Source organism: Thamnophis sirtalis, unplaced genomic scaffold, assembly GCF_051295495.1.
Source record: "Thamnophis sirtalis isolate CommonGarterSnake01/CBP01778 unplaced genomic scaffold, rThaSir2_p1.2 scaffold_3, whole genome shotgun sequence".
Classification (NCBI taxonomy): domain Eukaryota; kingdom Metazoa; phylum Chordata; class Lepidosauria; order Squamata; family Natricidae; genus Thamnophis; species Thamnophis sirtalis.
In genome coordinates this window covers 140,755,466-140,776,164 of record NW_028261383.1, presented here as the reverse complement: position 1 = coordinate 140,776,164, position 20,699 = coordinate 140,755,466, and the positions used below count along the sequence as shown (strand labels likewise).

At 41.0% G+C, this 20,699-nt stretch overlaps 1 protein-coding gene and 1 long non-coding RNA gene across 2 annotated transcripts in view; one reads left to right on the top strand and one right to left on the bottom strand.

Annotated features, from left to right (window-relative positions):
- Positions 1-9,378, bottom strand: part of PITPNC1 (phosphatidylinositol transfer protein cytoplasmic 1) — a 185,768-nt gene extending 176,390 nt beyond the window's left edge. The window contains exon 1 of the mRNA XM_087710232.1: positions 9,239-9,378. Coding sequence (XP_087566358.1) covers positions 9,239-9,298 — 60 coding nt within the window. The 5' untranslated portion in view covers positions 9,299-9,378. The remainder of the gene's footprint in view (positions 1-9,238) is intronic.
- A 266-nt stretch (positions 9,379-9,644) lies between these two features.
- On the top strand, positions 9,645-19,751 carry LOC148048207 (uncharacterized). Its single transcript, XR_015696024.1, has 2 exons — positions 9,645-9,781; positions 19,466-19,751. It is a non-coding gene; the product is annotated as an uncharacterized LOC148048207 (long non-coding RNA).
- Positions 19,752-20,699: the final 948 nt, after the last annotated feature.

Here is a 20,699-nt window from a genome sequence, read left to right as displayed (position 1 = left end):
TTAAAGCACAGTATAAGACTAAGAATGGGAAAACTGAAGAGTTAAGTCCGTTCTCCAACATAGAATGTCACCAAGTACAGGTAGTCTTCAACTTACAACCATTCATTTAGTGACCCTTTGAAGTTACAACTGCACTGAAAAAAGTGGTGTAACTGTTTTTCACACTTATGACCATTGCAGCATCCCTGTGATCACCTGATCAAAATTTGGACGCTTGTCAATTGGCATGTATTTATGATGGTTGCATTGTCCGGGGGGGTCATGTGATCACCTTTTGCAGCCTTCTGACAAGCAAAGTCAATGGGGAAATCAAATTCACGTAACGGTGTTACTAACGTAACAGGTGCAGTGATTCACTTAACAACTGTGACAGGAAAGGTTATAAAAAGGGGCAAAACTCATTAAAACAACTGACTTGCTTAGCAATTGAAATTTTGGGTTCAACTGTGGTCATAAGTCGAAGATTACCTGTAAATTATCATAGTTAGCCAAACTGCAACACCACCAGTAGTCAGTTGAAGCCGATTAAGCTTTGGATCAAGCTTCTCATTTCTTTCACGAGTTCATACCACCCAGCTCATGAGAGCTGCAGTCACCAGTAATCTATTAATGCATTTAACCAGTACAACATTAATACAAAAGTGTTCTTTATGAGGAATTATATTTAAATTAGCTGGATACCTCTGCTCCACAAACTATGCTTGATAAATCGACACTTACAGCTTGAAAATTAATGAGTAGTTACCATTGGCCTCTCCTTTCCCCTTCTCTGCCTCAGGCTTGCCCCATAGAGGCCTTTCCTATCTTATCCCCTTCTCTCCCTCAGCCTAACTCCTTAGCATCAGAGTGTTTTTCAGGTGGGGAGGTGTTCTGACCCCCCTCTTCCCTCGTTCACAAATGACAGTCAGACAGAACTTCAAAGGAAATATCTTTATCAGTCCTGGCTCAAGCTGGCTGCGAGCCCAAAATAAATGTAGATAAAAGTCTCTGGCAAAAAATTACACAGCAAATGCAAAAACAAAAAGCTCTTACAGCAAACCAGGTTTACAGAAAGCAAATCACTTATCCAAGTGCCTCTTTGAATCAGGTTTACAGAAAGCAAATCACTTATCCAAGTGCCTCTCACCAACAACAAACCACGACCGATGAACGACGTTGACTTCTGCCACTAAGGCGTGGCACCATCCGTCTTTTATCTGCAGAAGACGACCCTAACGAGGAACAGCTGCTCATTATTCCTGCATCCTGAAACAACTCACAGCAAGCTGCTGCTGAGTCACAACAGGAGGAATGTTTAAACTCCCAGCCCGCAGGCAGGATGAGTCACGCACTGGTCAAGTCCACGCCCAAGTGGCAATTGGAACAGAATTCTTTTCAAGTGAGGAGGGTGAGTAGAACGTCTAACTCCTTAGCATCAGAGCATGTTAATAATAATATAAGAAACACTAATGATCTGATGGTGATTTAGAAAAATCCTTTCTTGGCGAGCCCCTAGAAGCTAAGAGGAACATACCAAGAGCCACATTTCAAGTTTGTAGGCTTTACGGTTTATATTGCCAAAAGTATTCGCTCACAACTGAGTCTGATTATGTGGATGGGTGAGTGAATACTTTTGGCAATATAGTGTATATATATATAGATTCAGCATCTAAGATTCAGAACTCCCGATAAGTTCTTTTTTCAGCTTTTTTATGAAATTCAATCATTTGATCAATTCAATTCTGCTATACTAGGCATTGCATCTGTTTCAATAACTGAATATTTTCTTCTATGTTCCTTTTCACCTCAATTATGTTTAGTTTGCATGTTTCATTGTGATGCTTCATCCATAACACAGGTCTGCAAAAAAAATTATTCCTCGTAATCTTTATGTTTTTGGGTGCCCTGAACCCAAAAATGACCTCCATTTTGTCATAGGCCATCATGTTTCCTGACAATTTAGGTAACTATGTTAAATAAGGCAATACCTCAAAATAAATGGAAATAGACTTATAAAATTAAAGTGTTATTACAATATTTTCATGAAAATCCTTTTTTGAACTGAAATGAGCTCACCTACACACACTAAACTCCATTCTTCTTTCTTGTGAGGCTCCTCTTGGTGCATTTACGCTTGTGATTAGCATCTGGACTGTCTCTCTGAAGCATCCAACAGTAGTCTGCCATCATTGTAATGCTCCATTTTCCCTGGTATCTCCTTTCCATCTCTTTAATGTCTTGGTGGAATCATTCACCTTGTTCCTCACTCACAGCTCCCAAATTTTCAGGAAAGTAGTCAAGGTGGGATTGGAGGAAATGCACTTTCAAACTCATCAGGCAACCTAAAGCTTGAAATGCTTTCAGCATTCTTCCGACAATCTTTTTGTAGTGATGATCTTTGTTATTGCCTAAAAATTTCTGTACGACTTCTTTAAATGCAACCCACCCTTCTTTCTGAGGATCCGTCATGGTATTGACAAACTCTTGATCAACTATAAGCCTTCTAATATATAGTCCGACGAACACACCTGCCTTCAATTTTGCCTCCAACAGGCATGGAAACTTGGTGACCAAGTATTTGAAGCATTTTCCATCTCTTGAAAGTGATTTTACAAATTGCTTCATCAATCCCAATTTTATGTGGAGAGGTGGTAGAAGAACTTTATGGGAAGTACCAAAGTTTCTCGGAGGACATTTTTTTAACCGACTGTTAGCACCCTCGGCTGCCAATTCTTCTTGGTCCAGTGATTTTGTCAGTTTCGACTGTCCCATAGACAAAGAAAACAAGGGTATTTGGTATACCCAGCTTGTTGCCCGAGCAGCATGCACAAGACCTTCAAATCCCCACACACTTGCCAACCATGGTCTTCATATTTAAGTTTACGAAGAACCAATTCCAAATTCTCATAGATTTCCTTCAAGTGTACGGAATAACCTACAGGTATGGAAGCGTAAAAACCATTGTGGAGTAAAACTGCTTTGAGACTTCTTTTTGAAGAATCTATAAAAAGACGCCATTGCTCTGAATCATATTGGATTTTAAATTGACCCATCAGACTTTCGACATCGATGCAATAAACCAACTTGTCTTCCTGGGTGAAGTAAGGAACAAACTCCTTTTCACGATGTCTGAACCATGAAGATGACACTCCTGGCAACAATAAATTCCTGCTTTTCAGCCTTGATCCGAGTAACTCAGCGGCATCTTTGGGAAGATTCAAATCTCTTACCAAATCATTCATCTCCTCCTGAGAAAACAATTTTGGTCTTGTATCATCTTCAAAGTCAGAACTTGATTCGTCATCTGGTTCAGGTATGACGTCACCTTCATCGGAGCTAGGTATCTCTTCCAAGGTAGCAGGAGGCTTGGGTACTGGTATTTCTGTGCCATGGGGGATGGGATGAATTGCTGAGTGAAGATTGGGGTATGAAATGGAATGCTTCCATTTGAAATTAAACCCTTTCACATCGCATGAACAAAAGTAACAGTCATCACTATGGTTCTTTTGCTCTCGCCATACCATAAGAATCCCATAACAGAAATATTTTTTCTTACCCTTGAACCAGTTTCGGAGGTCCTCAACACACCATTTGCACACTTTATGAGGCGCCCAAACTTTATCTTGATCTCCAATTTTTAGTCCAAAGTATGCAAAGTATACTTTTTTCACAAAGTCTGTAATGTTCTACTGTTGCTTCAACACTGTATATTCACCACAGATGAAACAGAAACTGTCTGGCGAATTAATACACTTTCACAGAGCCATAACATAATGGTTGAAGAATGATGAGCTAACATGAATTGAGATGAAAAAGTGTGAACAGCCTAGAACCAAGAACCTGATGATGATTCGTGCACAAGTGTGGCATGCAGGAGAGAACAGCTCTGTGTCTGTACATGAGATGTCACAGTGCTAGCCACGCCCCCTGCACTGACCGGAGATGCGGCTATCTGCCCTGTGTCTCCCTCCCACTGGATTCTTCAGGAAAGATTAACCCCTTCTACCATTAGAAGCACAGACTTAAAACTTGCTTAGCTTATGTATATATTGCTGACCATCAGATTTACAGTGCTATATTTTTTTACCTAACGTGGACAAACCCTTTAAGGTTTTTTTGGGCATTTTATATCTTAAATACACTCATGTGAATTAATTAATAGTAATTTGGACTTTAAATTTGGTTAAAAACCCATAATACAAAAAAATACCAAATTTTTTTTAAAAATGATAAATTTGAAGACAATTTTGCATGTTGTGGCAAATCATGACATCTAGGAGTTTTTTCAATATTTTATTTGTTTTCAGCACACCCAAATACATGGAAATTAGATGAAAATAACTAAACAGCTTTTTAGTCGCAGACCTGTGTAATGAATTGTTTTTCTCAGTTCTTAACAGCTGCCATGAAGATTCTTTTATCGTTTTCTGAAAGCGAGAGGTAAAATTATTTTTGTAAGCAATCATGAAATTAAGACAGCATTGTGTAACTTAGTTGAAGTCTGGGTAATTGTGTTAAGAGGAAACCCTGCCTAGATGCTGCGAACTGGAACCAAAACCAGGAACAATTAAATCTTCAGAGAAAATTTATTTCAGACCCTTTTCCAATCCTAAATGCTAATTATGCCAAGGGGACTTTGTCTATAGTAAACAAGCATTAATAGTTATCAGGAAGCAGTCTAATGCTTTCAACCTAGAGTATTTTTGTATTAAAGAGGCTATTATGTGAATCAGAGGTGGTATTCAGCAGGTTCTGACCAGTTCTGGAGAACCGGTAGCGGAAATTTTGAGTAGTTCAGAGAACCGGTAAATACCACATCTGACTGGCCCTGCCCCCATCTATCCTCTGCCTCCTGAATGCCAGCTGATCGGGAGGGAATGGGGATTTTACAGTATCCTTCCCCTGCCATGCCCACCAAGCCACGCCCACTAAACCATGCCATGCCCACCAAGCCACACCAACAGAACCAGTAGCAAACATTTTTGAACACCAGCACTGTTGGGAATTCCTATTTGAAATACCAGTGAGTGACAGATTTTGCTCAGAATGCACTACAGGCAGTTCTCAATTCATGACCAAAACTGAGCCTAAAATTTCTGTTGCTAAGTGAGACAATTATTAAGTGAGCTCCCCCCCCCCCCATGTTATGTGTTTTCTTGCTACAATTGTTAGGTGAAGGTCGCAAAAGTTATCACATGACCCTAGGACACTACAACTATCATAAATATGAACCAGTTGCCAAGCATCTGAATTTTGATCATATGACCATGGGGATGCTGCAACGACTGTAAGTGTGAAAAATAGTCAAAAGTCACTTTTTTCAATGCTGCTGTAAGTTCACCAAATGAACTGTTGTAAATCAAGGACTATCTGTATTTAAGTAAAGCAGTAGAAACCAAGTAATGAGAGCCTTAAAGGTAAAGGTTCCCCTTGCACATATGTGCTAGTCCTTCCTGACTCTAGGTGGCAGTATTCATTTCCGTTTCAAAGCCGAAGAGCCAGCACTGTCTGAAGACATCTCTGTTGTCATGTGGCCGGCATGACTCAATGCCCAAGACCCATGGAACACTGGGACAAAGGTGGTTCCTGTTTTTCTACTTGCATTTTTACATGCTTTCGAACTGCTAGGTTGGCAGAAGTAACAGGAGCTCACTCCGTTACGTGGTGCTAGGGATTTGAACTGTCGAACTGCTGACCTTTCTGATCGACAAGCTCGCGTCTTAGCCACTGAGCCACCGCATCCCTGACAATGAGATCCTTAATCAATATATAAACAGCAATTTAACAAAGTCAGATGTTCCACATTACATTATATTTCTTCCGATCTGGGAAGAAATTTTACCAGAAGTTTTATCATAAAGCAAGTACAGCAACCTAAATCTGAGCTTTTGACATTTTATCCCAATCTGACTCAGGTCACATGGGGATTACAGCAAATACACATCAAGTCCAGCTTGATGATTTAAAGGTTAGATACTCATAGCCATTTAAAAAAAAAAAAAAAAGGAAAGCAATTTAGTAACCAAGGATCCAAGGGAAACTACTGCTTGTTGCTATAAGCCTAGTCACATAATGTACTCGTGCATTTATCACTGCTTATAGTACAACATGGGAAAGACTCCAAACATTAACGAGAAGGTGACAACAGTTCCTGAGAGGGAAATAAAGAACCCAGGAGGAACCTATTTAAATACATTTCCCAGTATTTGATGAAGAATCAAGTACAGTTGCTGACAGCTTCATTTTTCAACTCATAGCATGGGCACAATTCAAAACCACAGGTCTTCCAGAGTAGATAATTTATATTTGCATAAAGGATTAGCGGTTTCGTTCTTGATATGATTGTAAAGACTCCAAGCTGGGTTTGATATCTAAGCAAAATTTGAAGGACATGGTCAGCTACTGAACTTTACCTCCTTGTGCAAGCAACCAAGATGGCAAGCTGATTGCCAAGAGCTTTCTGGAATAGAAAGAAGGCAACCTGTGGTCATCTAGCATCCCTCTATCATGCTAGGTATAGGTACTGAGAACTGAAATTCTACAACCTGGAGGTAAGATGGCTGGTCTATAAAACAAACATCTCAAGATCTAGTTCTAGAAGCAGGGATGAGAGCAGGACTCACATGTCTCCATGAGTGGGAACGGCATATCTATACTATTTGTGAATATAGTAAAATCTTACCTTGCATCATCTGCACAATCATAAACACAATCCTTCGAGGTTACTTGTAAAAAGGTGGACCCTAAAATCCATGACCTTTTGTTCCTGAGTCACATTTTGAGCCCCCAAAGTTCATTAAACGTTCATTCATATACGACACAAAATTTTGATTTGACGACAAGTAAGCCCAAATCTGAATTGAGCGTTTCTGTGCTTCCTTCATTCGCTTTAAGCAAACCCGTTTTGTATTTTTCCCAAAGGGAAAAATCATTTGCGCAAGGCAAGGAAAGCATGAACCACCATTTGCAAATTCAGACATTATTACCCAGGGTCAGGAAAGTACAATGTTTTTCCACATCTGTGCAAAGAAGTAAAGGATAATTGGCTTTTTACTTCTACGGAAATATATTAGTCTATGTGAGTATGTTCCTTTGAATCAAATGTTGACTCCTGGTGACTATCTGAACAAGTCTCTGCAGTTTTCCCTGCAGGCAAGATTTTTCAGAAGTGGTTTGCTCCTGCCTTATTCCTAGAGCTGAAAGAAAATAGATGACCCTGGCTTCATGTCCCAGGCAGGATTAGAGCTCAATCTTCTGGTTTTTAGCCCATTGCCTTAACCATTATATCTCAGAAGTGGTATTCTACTGGTTCAAACCAGTTCACCCGAAACGGTAGCGGAAATTGTGGGTGGCCCTGCCCACCTGCCCGGCCTCTATGGCATCCCATTTAGGGCCTTTTTTCACAAAAGTGCATGCGCGCACAGCTGAGCGCATGTGCCCGTGCTCACATTTGCTAATTGGTAGGGAAGGTAAATTAATACCACCCCTGATCAAACTGGTCCTCTGTATTGAACATTTAGAGTACATTTTAAGTCAGGCTTGTAAACAGCCATTTGTCTCATTTGATTGTGACAAGCGCCAAGCAACCAGGCTGTAAAAGTTTTGAAATGGAAAGGGAGGAAGAGGTAGTGTTAAAATTTAACTACCGAGAAATTAAAGAGGAACATTAACAACATAGGTTTAGAAGCATTCATTTTTAAGAAATAGCAACTTCTGCTGAATCCTTGGCCAAACTCTCCTAACCACCAGAATGGTGGTTTCTAAAGGAAGAGCTTGGAGGAAAAAAAACCCATGAAGCTACTGGAGGAAAAGTTCATGCAACATCCAGGCAGCCTCCCAGTATTAAAAATACAAAATAGATCACAGGCACTGAATTTTGACTGGCGCAAATAATATAGATAGGGACTAAGGTGAATGATATGACTGACATCTGCATTTGTATTTTCTCATGACACAAATTGTAAAGAATCGTGGCCTCACCAGAATATTTAATTTAGTTTTTCTGCAGCTGAAAAACTCATTCGACATCTTAGCAAGGAGCCAAAAATGTAGGGATGCAAGAATAAAACATTATTATAGGGGAAAAAATCCACCTATCTACCTATCCCTCTCTCTCCTTCCCCAAATCTACGAATATGATTCTTCCCACCGTAGCTACAGTATCTGCATTAAACAGAAAGGAAAAGAACAACGCTCTGTCTAGAGAAAATTCTATCCAAAACGCGCCCCCTTGTGGCGCATAGCATATTTTGGAAGAAAGAACGAGACCGAATATATATATATATATATTGGCAGCGTCAAAAAAGAATAAAGGCGAAAAAGAAACTTAAATGGTATTGACTGGTTTTCCATACAGAGTCCCTGCAATTGAAACTGTTCCCCGATTCAGATCACAGCCTTTCACGTATCACAGTCAAAATCCGAGAAGGCTAATAGAAAAGAGGGAAGCAAAAGAAAGACAACCTGAAGTTTAACGGTATAAAACAACCTCCAAACTTTTACGTCGGGTAAAGCGACTATTATCAGTTTGGTTAAAACTTTAGCTTGGTATGACACACACACACCCCGAAACCTGTTGCAATCTGCACATGAACAGCCCCTTGTATGTAGTTCTCCGTCGTCATGCTTGTTCGCCACCCGCTTCAATTTAGGCATCTCAGCGCAGCGCGCACATGTTTATGATACGCATTGCTTTTCAGTCGAACGATGTGGCTACTTTATCCCACGTCTTGGAAGCGGCAAGCAAACCCCCTTTAAAAAGAACGCAAGTTTAAATAATAGAAACGTCCCAGCATCCTTAGCTAAATAAACTTGGGAAATGAAAAGAACGGGTGGCGGGTGTGGGGAGAGAAAGACCGAATGTTTTCAATGTTAACTTAAGTGAGTTTTTTTAAAAACGTATTCTTCTTACATTCATTGCAGCCCACATCAGGGCCACCCAAGGTATGTGTGAGAGAAAGGTGCTTCTTTCCTTTCTTTCTTTCTTTCTTTCTTTCTTTCTTTCTTTCTTTCTTTCTTTCTTTCTTTCTTTCTTTCTTTCTTTCTTTTTCCCCTTAGCAAAGCTGGGTTCTCAATAGAGATTCTGATGCAACTGTGCCTGACAACCGTGCAGAACGAGGCTGCATTTGCAAGGAATAAAAAGAACTCCGTGGAAAAAGGATCGCCACTGGATCGCCGACGGTTCTCTACCCCACCCCCCCTCGTCCCCCACTCCTTAAGCGATCCCCTTCTCGGCCCGTATTAGGCAAGGCGCACTCACCTCCTCAACTGTCAAAGGCATACAGATCCGGTACTCCTTCATGAGCATATTCCGACACATGTAAGGCAAACCGGCAGTTCAGGAGAAAGGCGGACCGCGGGGACACCCCGATCCTGCAAAGAAGCAAAGCCGCCGCCGCCGGTCTACAGCGCTAACCCGGAGGTCGCCTCCCGCTTGGCAATTGGGGCCGTAGACGTCGTCGCTGCTGCTGCCGCCGCCGCCACCATCCAGCAGGCTGATCCAGCCCCCGGGGAGAAAGAGGGAGATAACACCCCGCGAGGCTCGGCTGCTCCGATCTTCCAGGTTGGCAGCTTCACACCGCGGGTCAGGCGCTGCTGCCTCTCACAACCTGCACACCCGCCGAAAGGAGGCTGGCGAGCCAAAGGCGGCGATCATACAAAGGCATCCGCCGGGACCGCTGCAACCAGAGGCATTTTCTTAGCCGCAGCAGCCCTCAAGACATGTTGCCCGAAGGCGAAGTCCGGGCGAAAGAGGCTTGGAGCGAGCAAAGTCCGGGAAGATCGGCCGCCGCCGCCGCCGAAGGTGATGCTTCCTTCCAAGACAAAAGGCGGTTTTCCGCCGTTTCCTTCCCCGGCGGGTAAACAAGCGCCCTCCGCCTTCTCCGGCCGGGCGTTGGGAAGGAAGGCAGGCAGGCAGGCAGGAAGGAAGGAGCGGCGTCTGCCCGGTCCGTGGATTGGGGCTGGCCTCGCCCCGGCGGAGAGAGAGTCCGCCGCTCCGGGTCGTGGCTGATCGCGCCGAGGAGGTTCTGCCGCAGCAGCAGGAGCGGCGGCGGCAAAGCTTAGGAAGGGTGTGAGAGCGTGGCTGACATCAGCAGCCCCGGCAGGAAGGAGGGCCTCATCCGGCCAATGGGGACGAGGCAGAGCCAGGCAGGCGACCCTTTGAAACAGCAGAGCCAGCCTCGGCGGGGAAAGGACAGGACAGGAAAGCCGCTGGCACGCCAGGCAGCAGCGGCAGGAGGAGGAGGAGGAGGAGGGAATGCTTGGGGGAGGAAGGCGCGAAATCAGCTCACGGTTTTTTTTTCTTCAGAACGTCTGTGTGTCAGTGGTGAAATTCAATTTTTTTTATTACCGGTTCTGTGGGCGTGGCTTGGCGGGCATGGCAATTGAAGGATACTACAAAAGATCCCCATTCCCTCCCCACTCTGGGGACAGCCAGAGGTGGTATTTGCGGGTTCTCCAAACTACCCAAAATGTCCGCTGAGACCCTGCTGAGTTTCACCCCCAGGGTGTGTGCGTACGTGCGTGCGTCTGTGTGTGTGTGTGTGTGAGAGAGAGAGAGAGACAGACAGACAGACAGACACACGGTCTGAAGAGTAGTGGAGGGCAACTGGCAAGTTAGAAATCTCCGGGGTCCAGGAAAGGGGAGGAGGGGAGAAGCAACAAGGGTCTTTGAAAGGATGGACAAGCCATTTGTCTGAAATGGGATAGGGTCTCCTGCTTGAGCAGGGGGTTGGACTAGAAGACCTCCAAGGTCCCTTTCCGGCTCTTGTTATTCTATTCTGTTAATCAGACAGTGGGGGGGGGGAGACCCCATCCAGAGGTGGACGAGGTGAAATCTAGGCAAGCGGAGACACCTGATTTTCATCAGCATAGAGAAAGGAAGGTAGCCTTGGTGGGTGGGGAGACCCTGAGACTCTTATTAGGGCCTTTTCTAGGGACTTCATTCCCTAGGAACAAGAGGAAGAAAAGCAAGGGGGGGGGGAACGTATGTTTGTATGTATGTGTGTATAGGGGGAGGTGTAGGTATTGTGTGTATACACAGGCAGCTGAGCTTTGATTCCTGCAAAACCCCATCTGTGCTGAGTTGGAGCACATTCAGCAGGGCCCTGACTACACATTCCATCTGGTTTCCTTCCCTTGACAGATCTTATTGTGCAAAGCCCTGCGGGCTGAGCTCAGAAACACTAACGGTGTTTTTGCTGAGCATGTGATCTTAGCCGTACATCCTCCACAAGGGAACAGAAGCTGAGAATAAGGAGAACTCCATTTTAAGAGGCCAAGCCCCTTTTCTTGCTCCTTCCAAGCCATCTGAGTATATAAACACTCTTTGTAATCCTTGCATGGGTAAAAGAAACAAAACAAAATCTTAAATTTCATCATTGTTCCTTGGGCAGAGTTCAAGCAAATGATAACTGGTGCATACAGTATGTATTTATATCTTTTCTTGCTTTAGAGCTCCGCTTAAGTTAACTTTCGTTTCTCTTATTTGATTGGATTCTTCTTTTTAAAATTGGATGATTTTATCCGCAGATTATGTGGATTTGATTTTGTGTCTGTGAAGAATACTTGATTGCAAACAGACTCCTTTGAATTTTTAGGGAGAGTAGCCGTAAAACCTCTTTTTTTATAAAGAATGAAAGCTGAGACATCTAAAGGGAGAATATATTTATTGTGACTAAAATGGATAATAAAGGCATGAGCCAATTTCCAAGCTCTTTGGGCTGATATGCTTTAATTGTTAGAAAAACTGTTTTATCTCTATACTTTCTGAAAACATGAATACCATAGTGAAAAACTGAATTATTTCAGTTGTCTGTGGCTGATTGTTTTAAAATATTTTTAAAGTAATTCACATGGAATTTCTCCTGCTGGACTTTTGAATCTCTAATTTAACATTATATGAAATTACAGGTAGTCCACAATATACAGCAGTTTATTTAGTGACCGTTCAAAGTTACAACGCACTGAAAAAAGTGACTTATGACCGGTTTTCACAAACTTAAGACTGTTGCAGCATTCCCATGGTCACATGATCAAAATTCAGAAGCTTGGCAATTGACTCATATTTATGATAGTTGCAGTGTCCCGGGGTCATGTGATCACCTTTTACAACCTTCTGACCAGCAAAGTCAAATGGGAAAGGTATTCACTTAACAACTGTGTTAGTGATCTAACAGCTGCAGCGATTCATTTAACAACTGTGGCAAAAAAGGTCGTAAAATGGGGCAAAACCCACTCAACAACGGTCTCACTTAGCAACAGAAAGTTTGGGCAGAATTGTGATCATAAATCAAGGGCTACCTGTAGTCTACAATCCACAACTTACCTGGAAGTGAAAGCCACAACATTTTACACAATAGCATAAGCGTTTATGGACTGTAGACCACTTCAGCAGATGTGTGGTGCTGTCCTTGTTACATGTTATATGTACATCTGGTCAAAAGAGAGAATTGTAAACAGTAAGATCAGCAAAATGACCGGCACAAAGTATAGTGACTATGACAATATTTATAGAGTCTGTTCACAAAAACATAAGAAAGGTGATAATGCAAGATATCCTGGCATTGGTAAATTAATTGAATTCAGTAGGAATCCACAGAGAATAGTGCTACTATAGTCTTGGGCAAACTAAGAATATTTTAGCACGTATACTCACAACAAATGACAAATGTTACTACTGTATAGTTTTGACACCTTGCAGCATCCCAGTGGAACAGATGCTTCATGCATGAATCAGAGCATCACAGAATTTCCTAATTCTGCTTTTCTTAAGGATTCATATACACCATAATCTAAATATTAAGATATGTACAGTGCAGTATTTTTAAGTTTTCATACAAACAAAAGTAGGATTTTTTTAAACTCGTACAAACCTAGACTTTGGATCAAGTTATGGATTAGACACAGCCTCTTAATGAGTTCTGTTGTAAACGATTTACCTCTGCTTGGGCTCTTAATATTGCAAAGACTGTGAAAGGAAAGTTAACCTTCCAAGCTTAAAGCATCTGCAAAATGAGGTACAGGTAGTTCTTGACTTACAACCATTAATTTAGTGACCATTCAAAGTTACAATGGAACTGAAAAAAAAGGGATTTAGGATTGTTTTTCACACTTATGACCGTCGCAGCATCCCCATGGTCACATGATTACAATTCAGACGCTTGGCAACTGACTCATTTATGACAATTGCAGTGTGCTAGATCGTGTGATCACCTTTTGCAACCTTATAGCAAGCAAAGTCAATAGGGAAATCAGATTCACTTAACAACCGTGTTCCTAACTTAACAAATGCAGTGATTCGTTTTACAACTGTAGCAAGGAAGGTTATAAAATGGGGCAAAACTCATTTAACACACTTCTCGCCGAGCAACAGAATTTTTGGGCTCAATTATGGTCGTAAGTCGTGGACTACCTGTAGTTACAGCCACATATTTACTCACCCTCTTTTTTTTCTGTCTTCAAGATTATGGAGGGAAGGTACAACAGAAATCTAAGAAGGAGGGTGAAGAGGAATTTAGAGCTGACCTTAACAGATTAACAGAGTTGGAAGGGATCTTGTTGGTCATCTAGTCCAAACCCCGCCACCCAAAATTCTTTGAGGAACGTATGAAACATCCAATAAGGGAGGGTGGAGGAAAAGATGAGCCATTAAAAAAAAGAGAGCTGGGGAGATTGTCTGGCAGAAAAGATCACACAGTCTTAGAGAAAGAGGGAAGCATTAGAAAGAAATCCAATCCCATGTTAATTTTGTGTCATATAGGATGGGATAGAGTAAAAATTAGAGCGATTGTCAGGATTGTGTGGCCCTACATTCCTAAAATCTCTGCCATGTCTGAGTCTTTGCCCCAGTGTCTTTTGATCTGGCCTATCCCCAAATAAATGGCCAGGATGTTAAAGGACCCTTCTCCTCTCCAGTCTGCATTGAGCCTCCATGGATTTTAATTATCTTATCTCAACAGTCAATAGTAACAGCCAGGGCCAGCTAGTCAGAATCATAGGGCTAGAAGGGACCTTGGGGGTCTTCTAAGCCCAACCCCCTAATTAAGGTAGGAGTCCTTATACCATCTTGGACAAATAGTTGTCCAGTCGTTTCTTGAAAACCTTCAGTGATGGAGCATCCACAACTCTGGGAGGCAAGCTGTTCCATTGACTAATCATTCTCACTGGTAGAAAATTCCTCCTTTTTGTCCATGTCCGTCTGTCCCCCCCATTGCTTCTTGTCCTGCCCTCAGGTGCTCTGGAGAGCAAATCAATGTTCTCTTCCCTGTGATATCCCTTCAAGTATTGGAGGACTTCTATCATGTCTCCCTTAAGCTTTTTATTCGTAGGCTAAGCATGTCAAATAGAGTAGAGTAGAATAGAATAGAATAGAATAGAATTCTTTATTCACCAAGTGTGATTGGACACACAAGGAATTTGTCATTTATTCTAAAATGACAATAATTCTTACTGGCTGATTGAACTCCATCGTATAGAGCTGTATTGGAAGGAAAGAAAGCTCTTCAGAATAGAGCAGAACAGAACAGAACAGAATAGAATTATTTATTGGCCAAGTGTGATTGGATACACAAGGAATTTGTCTTTGGTGCATATACCCTCATTGTCCACATATGCTCTCAATGTCCATAAGGAAAAATAAAATAAAATACATTCATCAAGAACCATAAGGTACAACACTTAGTGATAGTCATAGGTTACTAAATAAGCAATAAAATCATACTAGGAAACAAGTAAAACATGTCTAGTTCCCTTACCCATTCATCATATGATTTAGCCTCCAGACCCCTCATCATTGTTGTTGCTCTTCTCTGCACTCTTTCTAGGACCTCAGCATCTTTTTTGTATCGTGGTCACTATGAAAATGCCTGGAATTCTCTTCCAAATTTCCATCCCAAGCCAAATGGAGCAGTCTTTCATTTGCCAGTTCTCCTATGGCCAGTCCCATATGGGTAACAAAACCTAGGCTAGATGTGATACAGGGGTGAAATTCAGCAGGTTCTGACAGGTTCTGGACAACCGGTAGAACCAGCAAATGCCACCTTTGGCTTGCCCCGCCCCCATCTATTCTCTGCATCCCAAGTCCCAGCTGATCGGGAGGGAATGAGGATTTTGCAGTATCCTTCCCCTGCTACGCCCACCAAGCCACGCCCACAGAACTGGTAATGAATTTCACCACTGATGTGATATGCAAATATGTTCCAACATTATCAACTAGCCGCTACATTGCCTTGAATAATCATCTGTAGGAATGAGTCGTGATGTGCAGTTCTTTGGATTTGGATTAAGGAGTTGCAGCTAAGTTTGCACTTCAAGTTATTCAAATCCAAAACTTTGCCCTTGAATCCCAAACATTGCACAGTCCTGACAATGACTGTGTCATCACTTTATTGAACTAGACCTGAAGGCAAGCTGAGATCTTTTTATGAAGATCACTGTTCCTAATTGGATGACTCACAGGTCTATGGAGATTGCAAAAGAGTGGAAAAAACATTTTCCAATGCTGTTTTTATTGTTACCCAATATTCTGATTCCCCCCCCCCCCGCATTGGAGACAGGAAGGGCATCTGGCTATTAAACACTGGGCTAGCTCCAGTCAGTTGCATTATCTTCACCTCAAAAATAGCAGGGTAGTAACATTTAGAAACTTGCATCTATATTTCTAACCAAGGTGGGAAATTAGTTTGCAAAACTTTTAATGGTTTTTAATGAAATGGTGACCTAACGGGAAATGGGTGAGGTTGTTATATCCTGCTCTTATATGTCCACTGATCTTTTCTATTTATAGAACTTCTAAGTTTCATTTTGATGCATTTGTACTTTCTACTGCAAAAAAGAGGATTAGTCTGAAATTACAATAATTCTTATTGGCTGATTGAACTCCATTGTATAGAGCTGTATTGGAAGGAAAGAAAGCTCTTCAGAATAGAGTAGAATGGAATGGAATAGAATAGAATAGAATAGAATAGAATAGAATAGAATTCTTTATTGGCCAAGTGTGATTGGACACACAAGGAATTTATCTTTGGTGCATATGATCTCAGTGTGCATAAAGAAAAATAAAATAAAATACACTCATCAAGAATCATAAGATACAACAGTGATAGTATAGGTTACTAAATAAGCAATCAAATCATGCTAGGAAACAAATAAAACAATATAAATTGTAAAGATACAAGCAACATGGTTATAATCATAAGGGGGAAGAGATAGGTACTAACTCTAAAGAGTTATGGAAGAAAAACAATATTGTCATATGATTTTTAAAAATCTCTTCTATTACAATTTTATTGGATGTTTAGGAAATTATTTCTGATTACAACATCACCATAGAATTTATGTATAACTAATTCTCAAATTATTATAAAGGCTGACATATGGAAGCACTGCAATGAAGTAACTATCTTCTAATGGAATGATAGTTCTATGTGTCATGCTAGAATATTGAAAACACATTCAGAAATGGCCTATAATAAAAAATGAAATAATGTAATAAAAACATGAACAGAATTCTGGCAAGAAAAAGCATTTCATGGTCATTTTCTACAAAATATCAAAGGAAAAGTGGATAAAGATAAAACCTGGCAATGGCTTACAACTGTAATATTAAAAAAAAAGAAACTAAAGGCTTGATTTTGCCTACTCAGAAGTAAGCTATTTCAACTAATACAATCAAGGCGAACATTGAAAAAAAAATCATCAAATTCAAAGTGCAGATTGTGCAAAGAGATAGAAAAAACTGTAGGTCATACACTCAGCTCTTGCAACATTGCACACGCTGATGGTAAAATAATCAGCTGGGTTGTCAAGGAGAGTGGTAGGTGTACATATGGTGGCAAATGGGCTGTAAGACTCAGGACTGTTGGTTGACCAGATAGGGCCAAAGATTGCAGGACTACTGGAAGAAAAGTTGTTTACCCTGTTGCAGATATACAAAGATTGAAAACAAAGAAATAATAAACTGTTATTACAAATTAAGTCCAATAAGAAGAGGATATCTAAAGAGAATATATTAGTTCTGGAAAGAACAATATCCAGAATAAAAAATAACAGAACACAATGTCAATTTATAATATGAAATAAACTATTCACAGAAACAGAAGAACTGGAAAGGTCTATTCAGGGCAAAGAAATCAAAGCCTTTTCAGAAATAACTGAGACTATAAAGGCAAACCAGGGGGAGTCAGCAGAAGAGGAAATCAGTATAACTATTGAATCATTTTCATTCCCAAACCAGGCACCCTCTCCTCTGCCTTCTTCTTAGAAGAACAAAGCGCTAATTGAAAAAGAAGAATTGAAACAAAGAATAACTGAACATCTAGAGCAGCACAAAAACAACAGAATAAGATCTTCTGCGTTGAAGCTCATTAGAAAGAAACAGCACAAGTATCAAAACATGTCAATACTGTAATATCAACTATAAGCACCACCTCACTGCTAGAAACAAACCAACTAATGAGAGTACAGCTACAGCTGTAACCAAATACCTGGGATGCAAAATCAACACGCATGAAAGAAAGTCAAACAATGCACCATGAAGTGGAAGACCAGCTTGGAAAATAAAATCAACATTCTAAGATCAGATGCAAACTAGAACAGATGAAAGAAAATAAGCTGAAGAGTAGGAAGACCAAAGAATATGACCAAGAAATAACACCTAGAATCAAAGAAGATTAAGGAAGAATTTGAAATAATAAAGTAGCAAATAATAAGTAGCAAGAAGATCAGTAGATACAAAGCTCTAATTGCACACAATAGTCAAAATTTCCAATTTCAGTCAAATAAAAAAATATTGCTACCAAATCCATCAATGGAGAATCTGTGTTAAATTAGCCAATACCTAACGAAGAAGAAACAATGCAATTCTTGGTGCAGCTATGGAACAACTTCCAAAAATACAACAAGAATGCAGCTTGGATTTATTTATTTATTTATTTATTTAGCATATGGCATACAGCTTGAATAATGGAGGTGGATGAGAATAAAAAGAAACTGAAATGAAAGAATTTGTATAACAGCAGAAAGGGTGGAGAAAATGGCAAGGAAGTCCAAGTATTAGTCACTACCAGGTGAAGACAAACTCTATGGTTTTCAGTTGAAACATTCACCATTTGTTGCTAAATAGTGTTCTGACTGCGGCTTCCCGAGAGCATGAAACAAACTCCTTGTACCAACAAAACCCCTTTTATTAATTTACTGTGAATTCTGCTCATTCACATCCAGCAAAAACTTTTAAGGGAGGATTTACAGTCACAGACCTTATCTGGCTTGGAGAGCTGACAGGCCGATATCTACAAAATATCGTGACTCGGAGAGTCACCAACCAATTAAGCAAACCAATTGTGTCATGCAAACTCCACTCGCCTTTCGCTCCTCTTTATTTCCTCTGGGCGGGGCCATTCATCATCCATCTGTGGCCTTACTCCCAAGTCGACCCCTGTTCTTTTGCTTTCCTTCATCTGGCAACTCTGCATGCGCACACTGGGAACAGGCTTCAGCTGTTCATCTGCCTCACTGATGTCTGACTCTGAAGGCAGCTGATAACTGGCATATGGCACTGGCCCCCTCTCTGCCTCGGACACAGAGCCCTCATCAGAGCCTTCCCCAGACTCCAGGACTGGCCCATGTTCCTCCCCAACCTCCTCGCTATCCGAATCTGCTGCCAGCTCCGCTGGCCACTGGCAGGCCACAACAAGTAGTTAACAACTCACTGCAAGGAGGCAAAATTGAAGAATGGCTAACATCTGGCAAAACCTACCTGATAATGAAAGATCAAACAGAAGGGACCGAACCCAGACAACAAGTCTTGCTTACCAACAATTTAAATTTGTGTGGTAGCTGAGGCAATGCAACAGTATCTAGTTGAAAACATGTTCTTTTCCACTTGAACAGAAAGGAAACTGCCCAAACAGTAGAGGAACAAAAGACCAGCTTCTGTCAACAATACTGAACAAGTCAGATCATGGCTATCAAACATCAAAAACATCTACCCAGTCATCCCACCTCCTTTACATGGATGATCTGAAGCTGTATGGAAAAACACTATCTGAAATAGAGCCATATTCAAACCTGACAGCTAAGATACTGCAATGGAATTTGGACTGGACAAAATGTACCAGCCTCACCATCAATGGAAAAAGTAACGAAAATGGAAGAAATCAAGATGCCCATGGAAACAATTTCAAGAGTCTGGAGGAAGACACTACAAATATCTTCTTCTTGTGCCCTATCCATCATCGGACATTGTCGATCATGTTGGCAATCCTATTTTTATCAACAGCCTCATGAAAAAGTGTTGTTGAGTTTTGTCCAAACTAGTCCCTTAGATTTTGAAGCCACAATGTTATTCTGCCTGGATCTCATTTGCCTTCAATCTTTCCTTGGAGGATTAAGTCAAGTATGCTGTATTTTTCCAGGTGTCCATCACATGTCTGAAATATTCTAACTTTTGCTTTTTTACGGTTTTGATTATTTCCCTTTGCTTTCCCAGGTATCTGGTCATCCTTTAAGATGACAACATCAAGCACACTGAAGTCAGGAAGATTAGAAATGACTACATCATGTCAGTGAAGATCTTAAAGGCACTGTGGGTGCAATCCCAAAATACCCGGGGCAGCATTTGAATACCATCAGCATTGACAAAATCACCATCCATCAATTGCAAAGGCTGGAGTAGTTTACCATACTGCAATGATACCTTTTAACGCCATCAAACCACAACATTTGTCTATCCCAGGTTCTTGCAATTTGATAAGTGAATAAAAATACCAAATCCAGTTTAAGCATCTGGCTGTGTGACCAGCCGTAATAATTACGATTCTATTATTTCCTGCATATACATAGCAGTGTGGGTTCCTAACCGGTATACTACCGGTTCGCTGAGCGGGCACTTTGCTTTGCTGCGTGCGTGTGCACAATTGAATGAAAATTACTAAGAAAAAAAGCAAAACAGCTGAGGAGCGGCAATTCAAGCTGCCGCCCTGGATCAGCTGGGCTTCTGAAGCTGGAATAAAGGTAAGTATAACCCAGGGACAGGCGGGCCCACTTAAAAAAAAAACCAGAGAACCGGTTCGCTCTCTGTTTGAAGGCAGCACTACCGGTTCAGGAGAACTGGTCCGAACCGGTAGGAACCCACCTCTGACACATAGTTATTAACATTTTAAAAATAAATTTATTTTTATCTATTGCAACATTTTGACTGCCCTGTTCTCAGATATCCTGTTAGGTGAAATTTATTATTTATACAAGCATAATTATATAACCAAACATAATATTTGATTATATAATCAAATATTGTCATCTAACAATACCCATCATGCCAACCATTTAATGGCCCTAAAGTTTGAAGATACCTGAAAAAGACTTTTTTAAAAGTAAGATTGATGAGTTCCTGGACCTTTCTTTAAAAACATATTTAACAAAAGGGGAAATGGATGCAAGAAGAAACAAATTTCCACTTGGTGGAATCTATTGCATGTTATATGTACTGTGGTTTCCTCTGCATAGGCCTGGGGTTTTCAAGATGTATCTATGATGCCTGCAGAAACCTTTGTCCTATTCCTCCCCATTTTCTATGTGCAGCTTAATAGATGTTTTAATCCCTCCCTAGCATGAAGACATCAGTGCTCTGCTGTATAAGTGGAAAAGAAATGTTCTTTCTCAAAATAGCTTACCAGCTGTTGTTCCACAGGAGAACAAGGTACATTGTTTTGACAAGGTGATAG